This window comes from Diabrotica undecimpunctata, chromosome 9 (genome assembly GCF_040954645.1).
Source record: "Diabrotica undecimpunctata isolate CICGRU chromosome 9, icDiaUnde3, whole genome shotgun sequence".
NCBI classification, from domain to species: domain Eukaryota; kingdom Metazoa; phylum Arthropoda; class Insecta; order Coleoptera; family Chrysomelidae; genus Diabrotica; species Diabrotica undecimpunctata.
In genome coordinates, this window is record NC_092811.1 from 4630272 (window position 1) to 4649529 (window position 19258).

Here is a 19258-nt window from a genome sequence, read left to right on the forward strand (position 1 = left end):
TTTTCTTTGTTAAGTTTCATTATCTGTCCCAGGTAGGTGTATTTGTCATTATTTTTGTTTTTCCAAGTTCATCTTAAGACCTACTTTTTCCGAAGCTTGAAATAGTTGCTTTATCATGGTCTGTAGTTCTTCGAAACTTGAAGCGAATATTACAATGTCATCAGCGTATCTTAAATGACTCAGTTTTCTTCCATTAACATTTACTCCCTTATCTGTCCAGTTAATGTCTTTGAACACGTCTTCAAGTCCAAGTGTGAATAGCTTTGGTGAGATAACATCTCCCTGGCGAACTCTTCTGTTAATTGGTATAGCTTTGGTTTTCGCATCAATTTGTATTTTCATTGTAGCTTTCTTGTAAATATTATTGTAGCGTGATTAAATAAAACGAGCGGTTCGAATTTATATACATATATTTATTTATAAGTTTACAGTTCGGTACTCTCTTATCAACTAACTCTACTTCTAACATTGTTACCTATATATACTACAGTTACTAGGTTCGAGAATATTCTGGCGTTGTCCCACCTCTAATTCGCCTACGTGACCGGTTATTCTCTCTCGCACTCGATACACGGAGAAGCTTCTGGAAGGGTATTAGAGATGCAATGCAACCGTTACCTGGGCCATGCCGAGAGCATGTTTGTAACACTGCTCCCCTCTTAAATCTGATCGTCCCGATCAGCAACTCTATATGTAGGTACAGGATGGCGGAATCTACAGGACTCTCTAGCTCTGCATGAACCCTTTAGAAAGAAATAACAGTCTACTGACTTTGAAGGATACGATCTCATCGGGTTAATGCAACACACAGTAATTCGTACGCCGGTTTCTCGGAAGATTACTTCAAGCAAGCTTCTGACAATCTTCCAATCCAGATTATCTAGTGCATGGCCTATCTTGGGTAAGGCCAAATTCTTGATGTCGTAATTGCACACAATTTTCTTCAAATTAGTTAGAGCACGCCATATATCCTCGTAGCTTGCCCTGTCTGTATACGACTTCCTGGTCACCATATACAGCAAAGATCGAGGACCATCTTCTAATCTCAGTACTCTTACAACTTTAGGCTGCTGATTTTTTAACTCGTCCAAACGACCGAATTTCTTATAAAATACGGATGAGATTCCTTTAGTCATCTCAAGATCTTGGGCAACACAGTGGGCTAGAGAGACGTTATGCGGAACACTAAAAAGATCCTGCTGAACTTCTGTGGTCACGCCGAATCTAGCACTCTTTCTCTCTGCGTAATTTGACATAAATTCATTAAAGCTTGGTCGCCGGTCATCTTTGATCTTATGTTGAAGGGTACGTGCTTCTTTTGTTTTATTTGAACCAGCATATGGTGCAAGACGATTTATGTGAACTACTTTTGGTTTACCTTTCGGCAACTTCTTAATTCGGTATATTACGTCATTTATTTTCTTTTTAATTTCATACGGACCTTCCCATTGTCTTTGCAGTTTGGGAGACAAGCCTCGACGACGTTGTGGATTATAAAGCCAAACAAGATCACCTACTTCATAGCTTTCACTCTTGCATCGAGAATCATATTTATTTCCATCATTCGTCTCTGGAAGTGGACCTGCAATGTCGATTGCTACTCTTTCCATAGGACTACCAACATTGTACTGTTTCATGGGTGCGCTCTTTTTACCAACTGGACCATTACTGGTTGCACACAGTTCACATTTCCGGCACCATCTTCTTACATCATCTTTACAGTTCACCCAATAGAACCGTTCTCGAACCTTTTGCAGAGTCTTCGTAATACCAAAGTGTCCACCTGATGAACCGTCATGCAACTGACGTAAAACTTCTGACACTTTACTTTTAGGTACAATCAACTGAAGCTTAGTTTCTGTACCATCATCGTTCTCAAAGGTTCTATACAGAAGATCATCTTTCAGCACTAGGCAATTCCATTGGCTCCAGTAACACTTGACTTCTGGACTACATGCACTAATGTCTTGCCAAGAAGGTCTTCCACTTCGACGCATCCAATCCAATACTCTTTTTATACATGGATCATCTGCTTGAGCGTCTTGTAGCTGTTGAGGCTGCCATTGATCATTAATGACGGCGGTTCGTCTCACGGGGCAAAGTCGTTCTTCTAATTCAAGACAATGATTACGATTTGCACTGTATGCCCGTCTTGACTGAGCATCATCATTTGAATGACTCTTTCCAGCCCTGTGTTCCATTTGTTCTAGCTTTCTGACTGTTGTATTATTTTCTTGCAATTTACGGCGAATGTTACCTACGTCGCCATCATTCGAACATCTGGTTTCGTGTCTCTTCGGCATCATGTTGCGAACTACTTTCCGTACGATTTCCTCCAGACGTTTCTCGTTTTGTTCGTCGCTCTCTTCAGAGGTTCGTACTCGATAGCTCCGTGAAACTTGACTAGCTGTTTCATGTTCCAAGGCAATACCGAGCGCTTCATCTAAAACTTTCGGTCTTGCTAGTCGTAAAGCTTTCTGTAGTTCACTGTCTCTTAACCCATTGACGAAGGCATCTACAGCGATTTCTTCCAAAATGTTGTCTGGTGCCTCTGGATAGGCCAACAGCGCTATACGAGCAATATTTGCTTCAAATTCTTGCAAACTCTCACTTGCTCGTTGGATTCTACGTCTTATTTGTACTTTGTAGACTGGTTGTAGATGGGCATCTCCGTAACGTTTATCTAGTCGAGTGAACAAGGTCTGGTAACATTTTTCTTGACCCTTAGGAATTGATCTTAGGATATCCGCAGCATCACCTCGTAAAGCAGCAGTCAAGGAAACAGCTTTTTCTTGTTCTGTCCAATGATTGGCTGTCGCAATAGCTTCAAATTGTCTAAGGTATATGGATCAAGAGGACTTTCCATCAAATGGTGGCAATTTGAATCTCATATGATCTGTCATTTCGTCTCTCGGTGATTCTTCTTTTACTACCGGATCTAAGGCTACCGTATTAACTGGTGGTAGCACTTTTGTGTTACTTATCATGGTCTCTAATTGTTTGATCTTCTCTTCTACTTTATCGAATGTTCTTGAGACTTGTTCAAATTTCTCATTGTTTTGAATACATATTTCTTTAATTATTTGTGAAGTCTCGTCGAATCTTCTAAATACATTTTCGAATGTTTCATCGAATCTTTTGGGAACATTCTCTAATTTATTATCATCTCTTTTAGAAGATTCTTCTATCATTTGAGAGACGTTTTCAAATTTCTTATCATTTTTTCTGAAACTCTCTTCGATCTTCATTAAAACTGCTTCTTCTGCTGACTGAAAATGGAATGTCTTTGGGTCATCTCCATTCTTGTTAAGAACATTCTTCAGTCGTTCTTGGAGGATCTTCTTGGACCCGCTGCAATCTTCATCGCGTTCTTCTAGCTGCTCACGCAACTGTTTTACTGAGAGTTGTACTAGCAGCATCTTTGGTCAGGCACGCGTACTTTTTTTAAAATGTTCAAAAGTCTTTTTCAAAAGTCGCTGCTGAATTTATTTTTAAATAAATCAATTATCCTCACACCGTGACACCACTGTAGCGTGATTAAATAAAACGAGCGGTTCGAATTTATATACATATATTTATTTATAAGTTTACAGTTCGGTACTCTCTTATCAACTAACTCTACTTCTAACATTGTTACCTATATATACTACAGTTACTAGGTTCGAGAATATTCTGGCGTTGTCCCACCTCTAATTCGCCTACGTGACCGGTTATTCTCTCTCGCACTCGATACACGGAGAAGCTTCTGGAAGGGTATTAGAGATGCAATGCAACCGTTACCTGGGCCATGCCGAGAGCATGTTTGTAACATTATGTATGAGCATTCTGTATCGGGAGTCTATCCTGCAGTTGTTCATAGCTGGATAGACTTCCGATACAGAATGCTCATACAGATACAGATACAGATTTTTGATTACTAATAACGAAATTTCAAGTAAATAAAAGTAGTATTTTTTATTACTAAATAGTGTGTTGGCAAATGTTTTAGTTAGTTTGAATTTAGAGATTGCTCCTGGAATGAAATATGTATTTTCCAAAATTCGTTTATTTAAGTATTTAAAAAAAAACAGCTTCCTGTAAAAACAAAATATTTGTAGTTGTACTGTATTTCTTCCTCTAAAGCAGGATAGTCATCGACATCTAATGTTGAGGAACGATTTAACTGTTGTGGTTGGCTATTGGTAGTTGCTCAAGGTTTAAAAGTTTTACCTGCTCAAAACATGTAAGATTATCTCGATTTCGCATGGATCCTCTTCAGAGATCCACTTTTTTAAAATCACCATCACTAAAGTCAGTTTTATACAAAAACTGATAAAGGAAGATTTTTTTGAAACTTTATTTGTTTGATTTGCATTCACGGTACCAAATCCCTTCCTTCATTTTGTTTTTCTGTGCACTAAATCTTTTTTTTTTAGGACATCTCCATAATTTAAAAAGTTTGTTTTTTCTGTAAATTGCTTTAATAAAATTTGTCCAGTCATGTGGCACCTCGATTTCCATTACAATTTTTTTTTAGCTTTTTCAATGGATGCATGTAAAGTAGTGGTTTATCTCAAATAATGAGTTTGTATCTGGTAGCTCCTTTAAAATCCTGCGGAACATTGTAGCAACATAAACGTTTCTATATTCTGCCCAGAACATGAATCGCTGTAGAAATTAAGAGTTTTAATGTCTTTTGAATAAATATCCAAAACAAACTTTCGTTCCATAGTTTCGATCCATAAAAACAATTCCCTCCATTTCCATTATGATCTGTTTTATAAAGAGTTAGATTGTAGACCCACAATTGTCTTTTGTAAAACGATACACCATTTCTCAATTAGGGTGTCGGCAAATATTTTTCCAAATCAAATGAAACAGTCACATAACTTGGATCTAATTTACTTCTTTCTTTATTTTTCTTCTTATTTTCATAGCAGCTTTGAGACATTTTCACTTGGTTATTTAAATCTTGTTCTCTTGCAATCTTTTTGTGTACAGCATTTTCGATAAGGTTTGTTTGAATATAATATGACTTAAGGCGAATATTTAATCGATCACACTTCGCACATGTATCATTTGCATTTGCATTAAATTTTTCTGTTAAATATTTTTCTGTACTGAAATTCTTTGAACGAAGCAATTTTCATTTCTTTATAGTTTTCAGTATAAAGTCTATACATACTTGAAATATTCAAATTGGGGCTAAGATAATGCCTAGAAAATTTTTCACTGGAATAGTGGATGATATATGCTGGAAAACCTCGTATGTGATCGCAAACAATATCTTCCAACTGTTCAGCAATTTTGGCTTAGTTTTTATGCATTCCTCTTCCATCTGGTGGACATACCCCACCATGGGCACTGTTTTTCTCTATAATCACTCTTATCGTTTTAATAGAAATATCATAGGTGCTTAAGTAGATGCTTTGTCAAACTTCTGTTCGATTTCATTTTAAAAAATGTTTCTTAGAAAAAGATCCCCGCTTTCCATTTTCTCTGGTGACAGTCTTTGCCTGTCTTTAAGTTTTTCTTCCACACTTTCCGCTAATACTTGAACTTGAGCGTGGCTACTTAATTGGTAAAATCGCGAAAATATATTCTGTCGTTGAGCATTATCAATTTTATCATAACACTTTTGCTTACAGTGGCATGCTGACTTAGCTTTCTTTACCTTCCCCTTTTTAGTTTTATATTCCTCGCCTTTATGTTTTTGTTCCTGTCTTTTAAGTTGCTTCTAATCTTGAACACGTTTCACTCGTTTCCTTGATTTATTGTTTTCCACTGTAACTGTTAAAATGAGCTCATCCTCGTTGGTATCGTTTTCATCTGGACTATAATTAAGATTATATTGAATATCAGTGGCAAAATTATGCACCCCTGTCTCAATTTCCTTAAGATTTTGACCTTATATGTATATTCTCCATTTATTCGGAGCACCGCTGATTGATTCCAATACAGGTTAGCTATTATTTTTAGGTCTCTTTCGTCAATCCCTGTCCACTTCAGCACTTCCATCATTTGTTCATGCCTGACTCTATCGAAAGCCTTCTTATAGTCAATCAGGCATGCAAAAACATCACAGCTGACATCTCTACATTTCTGAAACAATACCTGTACGCTAATAAAGCTTCCCTCATACCAACGGCGTTCACAAATCCAAACTGATTGGGCTCAATTTGTTCCTCACATTTCCGGTAAACAGGAGTTTTAAAAACAGCTTCAGCATATGGCTCATTAGGCTGATGGCAACAAATATATAAAACTGACATGAATGGTATGATCTAATAAAGAATTGAAAGATTTTTATGGAGAAGCAAACTTAAAAGTGTTAAAAACACAGAGACTTCGGTGGACACCAGTAAATTCTTTCAGAAGGAAGACTGCCAAAAATAAGACAAAATAATCTGATAAAAATTTGAATATCCTTTATCTTAATGAATAAAAAACATTGAAAACAATATTAATAATAATATAAATATCACTACCTAAAAAAAGTTAAATGGCACGTGGAAAATTAGCAATTAATACATGGGTCTAATAGACCCTTCAACCTAGCTATACATTTTCAATTACATTTCACTTATTTTGTCCCATATTCATTCACATGTTTACAATTTTAATAAAAAATACAAAGGGTAACTTTCACATCTTTCTACGAAAGCCGACAACATCGCTTTCCAAACTTAATCCATTTAATGATTTCTTGTTGACAGTGAGACTTCGCGGTTGATGATGGCGTGGCGCATGCTTGAGCACATGGCATAGTATGTAGGGTTTCATAAAGCTGTATTAAATTGAAATTTAATTATCTGCAAATGGATACGTCACTTTTATTTCTGGACAAAATCATTGATTTCCGCTATTTTTTGCAGTCTATGTTATATTATATGAATTGCATTGACCTTCTAGCGCCGACGATTACCTGAATCAATTTTAAATATATACGAGGTGCAAGAAAAGAGTTTGCACATTTATTAGCAGTTTTCGTGATCGTTAAGGTATTGTTATATCATGATCTAACATTCATCCAAATCTAAAATATCACGAAAGTATCTATCGTCTTTTTGACTGCTTCCTTGGATGTTCAACATCATCATGCTCCTTGCTTTTATCCCTATGTGTCTGTTTCCTTAATTACATTTTTCTAAAAGTTTTTATTTTGGGCTATACCAATAGCAATCCCTTTCACAGACATCGAGCAGAGCTTATAGCAGTAAGCTTTCATTGTAATATTTTTATCACACAACACCACTTTCCTTTAGTGTATCAATCGATCTCTAATCGGCTGAAACTACAGCGAAGTTAGTGACACTGTGACTAGAGCACATGTTTTCTTTGATGCATCAATCAAAATTTCTTTTACTTATTTTATTATTACTTCACAGTTACAATCGTTTATCCTCCTATCTTTTTCTTTTTGTATGTAACTTTGAAAAACACCAAAAAAAAATCAGAAATTTTAAAATAAACAATGTTTTATTTATGTAATATACAAAATAAATAATTTATTTACAAAACAATTTTATATTTACAAACCTAAACAACAAATCAGTCTTTTATAAACAATACCAAGAATAACATTTTAAATTTAAACTAGAAATATTAATCAACTTCTTCTATCGTAGGCCCTGTGGGACCACTTTGTCTTCCACCAAATCCACCATATTGTTGTCCACAGCTGCCTGGCATGCCATTATTATTTTGATTATTATTTTGACTTCCTTGATACACTTTGGTCATGATAGGACTGCATACTTTTGTCAATTCTTTCTGTTTGTCTTCGTATTCTTCTTTGTCAGCTAAAATGTTGCTATCTAACCATTTTAGACAGCTTTCACATTCTCTCTCGATTGCAGACTTGTCTTCAGATGATAATTTGTCTCCGCATTCCTGTACAGCTTGTTTTAGTTGGAAGACGTAGCCTTCAAGTTGGTTTCTTGCTGCTATTTTCTCTTTCTGTCGTTCGTCTTCTTCTTTATACTTTTCAGCTTCTGATAACATTCGGTCAATTTCTTGTTGTGACAATCGTCCTTTATCATTCTTTATAGTGATGTTGCGTGTATTACCAGAACTAGTATCTTTGGCGGAAACGTTGAGTATACCATTGGCATTTAGGTCGAAAGTAACTTCAATCTTTGGAACTCCACGAGGCGCAGGAGGAATGCTAGTTAGATCAAATGTTCCCAGACGGTTGTTATCTTTTGTCATAGCTCTTTCACCTTCAAATACTTGAACAGTAACAGCTGGTTGGTTGTCAGCGTATGTTGTAAACATCTGAGTTTGTTTACATGGAATTCTTGAATTTCTTGAAATTATGTTGGTCATAATTCCTCCTGCAGTTTCTATACCCAATGATAAAGGAGCTACATCAACCAGTAGGACATCTTGGATCTTCGAATCAGTTTCCCCACTTAATACTGCGGCTTGGACAGCAGCTCCATATGCTACTGCTTCATCTGGGTTGATGGAAAGATTCAATGGTTTGCCACTGAAGTAATTTTGAAGAAGTTGTTGGATTTTGGGAATACGTGTAGAACCTCCAACCAGAACAATATCGTGGATTTGTCCTTTGTCTAATTTGGCATCATTCAGGGCTTTTTCAACAGGTTGTAGTGTTCCTCTGAAGAGATCTGAACATAATTCTTCAAATCTCGCTCTGCTAATTTTAGTATAGAAGTCGATACCCTCGAAAAGAGCGTCTATTTCGATAGTGGCTTCGGAACTGGATGACAAAGTACGCTTGGCTCTTTCTGCAGCTGTTCTTAAACGTCGAAGGGCTCTTGGGTTATTTTTCAGATCTTTCTTGAATTTTCTTTTGAATTCATCAGCAAAATGATTGACTAACCTGTTATCGAAGTCTTCACCACCAAGATGAGTATCACCAGCTGTGGATCTAACTTCAAACAATGAGCCCTCATCGATGGTCAAAATGGAAACATCAAAGGTACCTCCACCCAAGTCGAATATTAGAACATTCTTTTCACCTTTCAGATTTTTGTCAAGACCATAAGCTAAGGCTGCTGCTGTTGGTTCATTAATTATTCTGAAAACGTTGAGACCAGCGATGGCACCTGCATCTTTAGTGGCTTGTCTCTGGGAATCGTTAAAGTAGGCTGGAACTGTGATAACTGCATCTCTAACACTAGTTCCCAGATAAGCTTCCGCAGTTTCTTTCATTTTGGTAAGAACCATGGAACTGATTTCTTCTGGAGCAAATATTTTTCGTTCACCTTTATAGCCAACTTGAATCTTCGGTTTGCTACAGTCATTGACAACTTTAAATGGCCAGTGTTGGATATCTTGTTGGATTTTTGGATCGTCAAACTTTCTGCCGATAAGACGTTTGGCATCAAAAACTGTGTTACTAGGATTCATCGCCACTTGATTCTTCGCAGCGTCCCCCAAGAGACGCTCTGTATCTGTGAAAGCAACATAGCTGGGTGTTGTTCTGTTGCCTTGGTCGTTGGCGATGATTTCAACTTTTCCATGCTGCCAGACACCCACGCAAGAATACGTGGTGCCCAAATCGATACCAATTGCTGGAACTTTAACCATTTTCTTGATGTAATTTCACACAATAATACTTTTAATTCACAAAACTTTCAAAAACTTTGTCAAATAATTCACTTGACTACGTTAATACAACTTGTTTACTTGTTGCAGTATTTGAATACTCTGAAATGCCGCCGAAACGTTTCGCTTTTATATAAACCGTAAAATCGACCCGAACGTTCCCGAGTGTTGTGGAGTTTTCTCGAAAATTCAATTCATAAAACCCTGAGAGTCTAGAAGAGGAGCGTACGAACTGCACTAAGAAGTTGGTTAACTTGTAAACAAAAGTTAATATATTGAGAAAAATATGAAATAAACAAAATATCATAAATGAATATATTAGCAGACTAAACTATCAGAACAGATATATATTATATGCAGACTTGCAGAAATATCAATATATCCAAATGAAGAAAAAATTTGGTTTCAAATAGTTAATTAAAAATGTGATTTTCATCACAATCACAACCAATAATTGTGGTTTAATTCCATAAAAACATAATATTTAGCTTAACAATGCTACATGAAGGTACACTGAACGACAAAAAAGTGGCCAACCTATAAATTGCCAAAAATAAAAATTCGAGCAGTACACGCAGTATATTTCCATTTGGTTTATTTATTGAGACAGTTTTGACGCTATGCATGATAATAACAAATATCAATTAAATGAATATGAGTTAACAATCGTAACAAATTACTTAAGGGGAAATAGGAATTAATACTCTAGAATGGCCAACCTAGAGCCTTATCTGAATATCATCGAACATCATTGGGATAAACTTCTTCGTAGGGTTAGAAGTCAAACAGGCCAGCCAGAAAGAAGAAGAAGCTTCGTGAAAAAGCATGTTTTTATTTAAAATTTGTTCCTTTTCCTCCTAAATCATATGCAAACGGTTATAGGGTATAATACCCGATCTAATAAAATACGATTGAATCTGTAATAAATCTAAGATTGAGAGCTAAGGGATTAAGAGCTTAGCACTGTCACCACTGAAATATCCCCTGTGTTTAAAGGAGATTTAGCTGTCCGAGCGAATTTGAGGCATACTGGTCCACTAGTTCGAATAGGTCGTGATTTCGCCCTCGCGGATTTACAAGAGGGTAGGGAGATTTTGGGAGGAAGGGGATTAAGGACTTCTCGGTCTCAGGTCCTGCAAAGAGTGAGAGGCTATGGGCTTGCGTTAGAAGCCAGGAAGATGTACAAGCAAAAATGTGTTCCCTTCTTGTCTCTATCTAACGGTAAAATAAAACAAGCCACTTTCAACTTACTGTATAATTAACAAATGGTAATTTTACATCTACTACACAAACGTACAATGAGCTATTAGTGGTTATTATTGTTTGCGAAGGGAGACGAGAAGAGATTTTACTAAGGGAATTTAAAAGGCGGACAGCCTACTATTAATTGTTCCCAAAATGGTTAGTAAACATTGTTGTTACCTTAGCGTACTTAGGCCCTAGCTAATGAATGCGCCTTGTAGTCCAAACTGGAACTCTGGAATAGTCTGGATGAACGCTGGAATTCACTGTACGTTATGGCGGTACTGAGCGAGACGAAAAATTCGTATTTTTGAATCTCTACCTTCCGTCGCACACGAATATCACGATGATTTAGCTAACGCTTGCCTCGTTGACTGCTGAGGTACCACTTGCACCGGATGCGGCCGGATACCCTCTGGCTCCGGTTGCCAGAACGCTACTACCGCCTGGCTCGGTCGCCAGCACCTTACTACCCGTTTGACCAACTTCTGTTTGTTTTTATCTATTGCCAACTCGTACCTTAGATTCTTTTGTCACGTCCGAAGTGGAGATTTGTTTCTACGTTTTCGCTGATTATGCCATCTATTCCATGTATTAAACTGGATCACGCCATGTAAAACTTCTTAGTCAGCTCAATTCTTATCACTTGTTTAACAATTCGTAGCATTCAGGCTTGTGTTAACTAGGTCAATTGTTATTTTTTGTTATTAATTTGAAATGTACCTATACGTTAAACTGTGTCGAATTTATTCTTTATTAATTTGCTTAAATAATTATTACTCTTTTCTAGGCTAACTACCCCTTATTTTTTCCTTCTTTATTCCCTTGCTATGTTTACATTACACCGATATAAGACAATGTTGTTCAAGTTCACCCTTAATTTTTGTTGTTTGTAATTCGTTTCGATATTACACTATTTTCTTTTGTAGCCTTCTAATTAAATAAATTATGCTAAAGAATCAAGCAGTAATGACCATTTTTTGTATTAAAAATAAAAAGATGTTAAGTATACAATATAAAATAGTGCATAAAACTTCTATAAAACAGTGCATAAATGAATTTTTATTTCTGGAAGTTTATAGGGGGTCCACCTTTTTAACGGTCAGTGTAGTTTCAGAACCTTGATTTACATTTATATTTATAGTATACAGTATTTACAGAAAATACCTAACTTCTAAAAGAAAATACCTACCTACAGAAGCTTAATAATCTAAAAGTTTATCAAGATACTTTAAGAGCAGGTAATTTCAAAACTATAGTAGATTTGCAAAAAATGCCAACTTACGCCAAAAATCAATTGCCGACTATGTTTTCAGAATACAAAAATCAAAACTGATGGTTTCAAATCATCACACAGCTGTATACTAAAACGTGGTACTAATTGTGGATTTTATCACGACTTAATTGAATTAAAAGTATGAATACTGCTTATATAAATACTATAGAAGAATCTGTAATTGTTTTGTTTTGGCATTATTATATGGAACTTAACCACAATTGATTGTAATGAGAAATAAATTTTACATATTTATGTTTTGATCTTTCGATTTTGATCCAGAAAACCTTTTTACTTTTTTTAATTCATTCCTCGACTTTACTGTAAACATTTATGAATTTCTAATTACAATTTCTAGAAATTTCTAATTTCTCATTGGTTTGACTAGAAGTTTCATCAATTTTACGGGACATTTCCCTGATTATTTTCATAAGTACTCGTCTGCTGACTGGAATTTGACTGTCGTTATGTTGTCTCCATTCTCGATTAGATCGTTCTTGATCTTTTTAAAACTACTAGAACCTTCCGCTGGTCACGTAACTTCTTCACTATAAAATGTTTTAGCAACATCGTTCATCTGAGAGTCGCAAATTTTTAAAATAAGTCATAAACAGTCTGTACCGAAAACCAAAAAAAAATATTTTTTCAAAAAAGACAAGGTTTTCTTTACTTGGCTAAAAAGCTAATCTGACCCAAGAACCTTCCTCCTCCAAGAGCTTCACGGGTATTTACCTACGCCTCTACGGAATCCAAATTGGGTTTCTTCAATATTCATATCAAGTATTTGGTAAATGCGTTTATGGATGATTTTTAAAAACATTTTAAGTATGTGTAATATCAGGCTTATGGTGCGGTGGACAGTGCATTCTGTAGCATTTTTCTTTTTTGGGAGAGTCAACCATTGTACTAATCATCCATGTAGTAATTTTCTATTATTTTAAGGATATCAATAGGCAGTTGATCTGGCCCTTGGCTTTTTCCGTTTCTGGCGTTCTTTAGTGCATACATATTTCTTCCTTTGTAATTTCTATATTTGTTTCTCTGTCCTCAAAAGATATGTCTTGTAGGTTTCCTCTTTCGTCGTCGAAGAGCTCTTTCATATATTATTTCCATCGTTTTAGCTTTTCGTCAGTCGTTATCATAGTATTTCAATTTTTATCTAAAAGAGTTGTTGTCGTATTTGTTCTGAAGATCTTCTATCTATTTACATTTTTCCTTATAGTAAGTTTGTTTTGCCTCTCTTATCATTTTTCTGATTTCATTGTTAATGATTTTGTAATTGTGACTGTCGTTGTTCTTGGCTTGTCTTCTTTGATCCATCCTGTCGAGTATTTCATCGGTCATCCAGTTGTCTCTCTTTCCTATCGGTTCTTTTAATATCTCTTTGCATGGAACGAGGAGGCAGTTTTTTAATATTTCCCATTATTGGTTTATCTCGTAGGTTTTAGTATCTAATTTATCAAAGTTTTCGTATATTTTCTGTTGGAGTGTGTTTTTTATATCAACTTCTTCCAGTTAGAAGAGTGAGCCTCTCTCAATTAATGTTATAGCTGCTCACTCAATTTGCTATTATTTAGTGTCATTTATTGTGTTTCAGTTGTTTATTGCTTGCTTTACGCTGTTTTAGCTTTTAGTTTTTAATATATATAAATATTACGTACTGGCACCGGATGAAGGGCAAATATTGTAAGCCTTGAAACCGGTAGCCCAAAATTCACCAACTGTGAGAGAGAATCTCTCTCCTGTTGCCGACAAGAATGTAGCGTAGAACCTTTTTAAATAATTTTAAACTATTTGTCCTTGTTTTAGTGTAGTGTTATGTACAATTTATGTTTAATTTCATGTTTATTACATTCTGCGCTTGCTGGATAGCCCAAATTTGACGAAATGCCCCTGATGATGCTGTAGAAAGCGAACGTACTTGGGCAAGATTTGATTATTAAAATTGTGCTCGATATTTGCCTTTAATTTTCAAAAATAAATAGAAAATTCAACAGTTCCATTAAGAGTATTCTCCTGTATGGCTCAGATATTTAAAAAAATGAAGAGACAACTACAAAAAATTGCAAATATTTGTTAATACATAGATCACTTTAAAAAATGGTAAAGTATATTGTCCTGAGAAAATATTGAATTCGGAACTATGAAGGAGAAGAAAACAAGGAAAGCTAACAGTTACACACTTAAAAGAAAAAAATAGAAATGGATTGGCCATAAGCTAAGGAAATATCAAATAAACCTAGCTAGACAGGCAATCGTGCACCGATCTGACGGAAAAAGAAGAAGAGAAATATCGGATAATAACAAGCGAAGAACTATAACCAGGGAACATGAAAAATAAAATCCTGCTACCTAGCGATTTACCAAAAGGCTAGTTTTTTTTTTTATTGTATAATGAAGGCTAGTTTTGATATTAATAATTTATTATTACCCATAAACTCATTTTATGACTACTCACTACTTTTTATTACACAAAAATTATAGAGTTTAATTATTTTAATAATTAATAATTATTTTTAAATAATTATTTTACCCTATATATAATTTAAATATAGTGTAAAAGATAGGACAATAAGAAAACAAAGAAGAAAACTTAAAATTGTGGGTATAATAACTGAATATTAAATATTACTAATAATAATTTTTTAATATTTTTACACCAACTCGTTTTTTGTTTAACATTTGTATGTTTAAAATAAATTATTGTTTTGAGTATATTTTTAATCTTTCACGACTTGCGTGCAATTGTGTCCGCCCATTCTAGAAAATACTGTCTCAATCATCAACATCCAGCGGAAAAAATAATTGCGGACGAAAACATTCGAAGAACATTCGGGAATATTCGCGTCGATTTTACCGTTTCTATAAAAGCGAATCGGTACGGCGGCATTATCAGAGTATTCAAATACGACGACGAGTAAACAAGTGATATCAAAGTAGTCAAGCGAATTATTTAACAAAGTTTTTGAAAGTTTTGTGAATTAAAAGTATTATTGTGTGAAACACATCAAGACAATGGTTAAAGTTCCAGCAATTGGTATCGATTTGGGCACCACGTATTCCTGCGTGGGTGTCTGGCAGCATGGAAAAGTGGAAATCATCGCCAACGACCAAGGCAACAGAACAACACCCAGCTATGTTGCTTTCACAGATACAGAGCGTCTCTTGGGGGACGCTGCGAAGAATCAAGTGGCGATGAATCCTAGTAACACAGTTTTTGATGCCAAACGTCTCATCGGCAGAAAGTTTGACGATCCAAAAATCCAGCAAGATATTCAACACTGGCCATTTAAAGTTGTCAACGACTGTAGCAAGCCAAAAATTCAAGTTGATTATAAAGGTGAACGAAAAATATTTGCTCCAGAAGAAATTAGTTCGATGGTTCTTACCAAAATGAAAGAAACTGCAGAAGCTTATCTGGGAACAAGTGTTAGAGATGCCGTTATCACAGTTCCAGCCTACTTTAACGATTCCCAGAGACAAGCCACTAAAGATGCAGGTGCCATCGCTGGTCTCAACGTTTTGAGAATCATTAATGAACCAACAGCAGCAGCCTTAGCTTATGGTCTTGACAAAAATCTGAAAGGTGAAAAAAATGTACTTATCTTCGACTTGGGTGGAGGTACCTTTGATGTTTCCATTTTGACGATCGACGAGGGCTCATTGTTTGAAGTAAAATCCACAGCTGGTGACACTCATCTTGGTGGTGAAGACTTCGATAACAGGTTAGTCAATCATTTTGCTGATGAATTCAAAAGAAAATTCAAGAAAGATCTGAAAAATAATCCAAGAGCCCTTCGACGGTTAAGAACAGCTGCAGAAAGAGCCAAGCGCACTTTGTCATCTAGTTCCGAAGCCACTATCGAAATAGACGCTCTTTTCGAGGGTATCGACTTCTATACTAAAATTAGCAGAGCGAGATTTGAAGAATTATGTTCAGATCTCTTCAGAGGAACACTACTACCTGTTGAGAAAGCGCTGAATGATGCCAAATTAGACAAAGGACAAATCCACGACATTGTTCTGGTTGGTGGTTCCACACGTATTCCCAAAATCCAACAACTTCTTCAAAATTACTTCAGTGGCAAACCATTGAATCTTTCAATCAACCCAGATGAAGCAGTAGCATATGGAGCTGCTGTCCAAGCCGCAGTATTAAGTGGAGAAACTGATTCGAAGATCCAAGATGTCCTACTGGTTGATGTAGCTCCATTATCATTGGGCATTGAGACTGCAGGAGGAGTGATGACCAACATAATTTCAAGAAATTCAAGAATTCCATGTAAACAAACCCAGACGTTTACAACATACGCTGACAACCAACCAGCTGTTACTATTCAAGTATTTGAAGGTGAAAGAGCTATGACAAAAGATAACAATCGTCTGGGAACATTTGATCTAAATGGTATTCCTCCTGCACCTCGTGGAGTTCCAAAGATTGAAGTTACTTTCAATTTGGATGCCAATGGTATACTCAACGTGTCTGCCAAAGATACAAGTTCTGGTAATACTCGCAACATCACCATAAAGAATGACAAAGGGCGATTATCACAACAAGATATTGACCGAATGTTATCAGAAGCTGAAAAATATAAAGAAGAAGACGAACGACAGAAAGAAAAAATAGCAGCAAGAAACCAACTTGAAGGCTACGTCTTCCAACTAAAACAAGCTATACAGGACTGTGGAGACAAATTATCATCTGAAGACAAGTCAGCAATCGAGAGAGAATGTGAGAGCTGTCTAAAATGGTTGGATAGCAACACTTTAGCTGACAAAGAAGAATACGAAGACAGACAGAAAGAATTGACAAGAGTATGCAGTCCCATCATGACCAAATTGTACCAAGGAAGTCAAAATAACAATCAGCACAGTAGTGAAATGCCTGGTGGTTGTGGACAACAATACGGAGGATTTGGTGGAAGACAAAGTGGTCCCACAGTAGAAGAAGTTGATTAATATTTCTAGTTCGTTATAATGATTTGTATATTCCTTGTAAAAAGACTGATTTATTGTTTATATTTGTAAATAGAATTGTTTTGTAAATAAATTATTTATTTTGTATATTACAAAAATAAAACATTGTTTATTTTATAACTTGCGTGTTTTATTTGATTTAATTAGTTCCTTTCAAGATAGCATGTTTTGATTTCGGTCTTTCTTACGACCTGATTGTCTATTAATTTTTCTCTAGGATCCACCTATGTTAAAATTTTATGTAATATTAAAGTGTAATTCTAGATCAGTAGGATGAGATGTTTGACTGGCCAGGTTTTATCTTCATCTAATCAATTTGTTAAATATTTAAACTCTTATCCATTTTTGTTTTTTTTTTCTTTTTTTTTGTATCGTTAATTCTTCTTTTCTTGTTGTTACTTATTTTGTGGCATCTTGTGCTTTAGTTTACTTTTATTTTGTATAATTACTTTATTGATTATATTCCTATCGTTGGGATAAATGTATAAACCTTATATTACACTTTATTTGATTTTCTTTTCTCTTCGAACTCCAGGGGAAATCTCCTCTCATTTAACCTTCTTACTTTCCTCTTTCGTTCTCTTTAGTGCTCTTTTTGTTCGTCCTTTATCTCTTTAAGTTCTGCTGTTAAACGTTTTAATTCATTAGCTAGTTCTTACATCATTTGAATTGTTTGATCAAGTTTATTGTCTTGATGGCGAATTTTGACTGGTGTTCTAAACTGCTTTTGGTGCTTTTGTTGAACATACTTTCATATACGTCTTTTGTCGAACAATAATTCGGATGTTTATATATTACTAACACTTGTATGTTGTGTGTGCCGCCAGGATCAGCATATTCAATTATTTGCATATTTATTTCACAATTCTATTATTATTGGATTACTTTACAAGTATTATTTACTCAACCATATATACACATTATTGTAAACTTGATTGCCTACATTAGGCTGACACTGAGCTGTGTATGGATTTGTATGGTACTTAATTCTTTTTTATACAATGGTAGTGTCTTATCTATAGTTTCAAATATACATATTTTTCTCGTTCTCATATTGCTTTCCAGTTGGGTTATAGTATTTATCTTTCTATTTTTTTATCATAATGTGTGTATTTTATAATTTTATTTTGCACCTATTACTTACTCAACTTTATAGGCGCATTATCGTAAAATGGGTTGCCTATATTTGGCTGATACATGGATTATATTTACAAAGATCTGATTTATCTGGTTTTAAATATATGTGTATTTTCAGACAATTTTCTTCTTATATATTAAGGCATTTTCAGGAAATTAGTTATGGCACTGGTCATGCTATTACCCACTTCTTCCATTTTTGTTATCATTTATCATGATCTAAGGGTAATTTCAATTTTCTTAGTGATTTTTCGTATTATTTTCATAGACAAAACGCAGTACTGCGTTACTATTTTCAATATCCATTTTTTTCTCTTCTTTTAGTAAAATTTTTTCCTGCAAATGTTTTTCATATTGCTTTCTCTTTTCTTCATTAAGGGTGTTTTCTTTTTTCTGGCAGTCTATTTCAGCACAGAGGTCACATAGATCTTTTGAAGGTTTATTAAATGAATAATAATTAATAAATAAATATTTTGGGATAAACATTAAGTTTTACTGGAGTCTAGTCTTTCTCCTTTATGAAATCCTTGTGCATATTATTGGTTTATTAAATGAATAATAATTAATGAATAAATATTTTGGGATAGACATTAAGTTTTACTGGAGTCTAGTCTTTGTCCTTTATGAAATCCTTGTGCATATTGTATATTTTAGGTCATCCTGTACATATTTTCTTTTATTATCAGCCCTACAACAATGGCTTTCTATTACATGGAACATACTAATATGCTCTCTAACAAGATTGGAAGTTGCATCTGATGTAACTTTTTTTCTATGCTTTCTCTGAACACTTTGATGAATTGTATTCGTTTCTATAGAATTTTTGTAAACGGTGTATATAGGTTTTTGACTTACACCTAGTGTTTCGCAGTAAAACTGTTTGTAAACCTGTATTTTGTTATTACGTAAAATAAAGAAGAATTTAAAGGTTTTAGTTTTTTTTTTTGAGTCTTGGACATTTTTTCTTTTCTCCTTCGATGTGGAATACTCATTTCAGTTGTGTTTAAAATAAACATCCTTTTCTCACTGCTACTAAGCTTGTAATAATCAGAAAATAGATTTTTTCTGTCT

At 35.0% G+C, this 19258-nt stretch overlaps 2 protein-coding genes across 2 annotated transcripts; one reads left to right on the forward strand and one right to left on the reverse strand.

The window, feature by feature from the left end:
• Positions 1 to 7439: 7439 nt before the first annotated feature.
• LOC140449420 (heat shock protein 70 A1-like) lies at positions 7440 to 9653 on the reverse strand. The gene has a single exon (XM_072542584.1). The coding sequence runs from the start codon at positions 9535 to 9537 to the stop codon at positions 7585 to 7587; it is 1953 nt and encodes a 650-aa protein (XP_072398685.1). The 5' UTR covers positions 9538 to 9653; the 3' UTR covers positions 7440 to 7584.
• A 5320-nt stretch (positions 9654 to 14973) lies between these two features.
• On the forward strand, positions 14974 to 17164 carry LOC140449421 (heat shock protein 70 A1-like). Its single transcript, XM_072542585.1, has one exon. The coding sequence runs from the start codon at positions 15089 to 15091 to the stop codon at positions 17030 to 17032; it is 1944 nt and encodes a 647-aa protein (XP_072398686.1). The 5' UTR covers positions 14974 to 15088; the 3' UTR covers positions 17033 to 17164.
• The last annotated feature ends 2094 nt before the right edge of the window (positions 17165 to 19258 follow it).

Coding starts and splice junctions, on each gene's coding strand:
- LOC140449420 (XM_072542584.1), bottom strand. CDS start 9,537: ATGGTTAAAGTTCCAGCAATTGGTATCGATTTGGGCACCACGTATTCT.
- LOC140449421 (XM_072542585.1), top strand. CDS start 15,089: ATGGTTAAAGTTCCAGCAATTGGTATCGATTTGGGCACCACGTATTCC.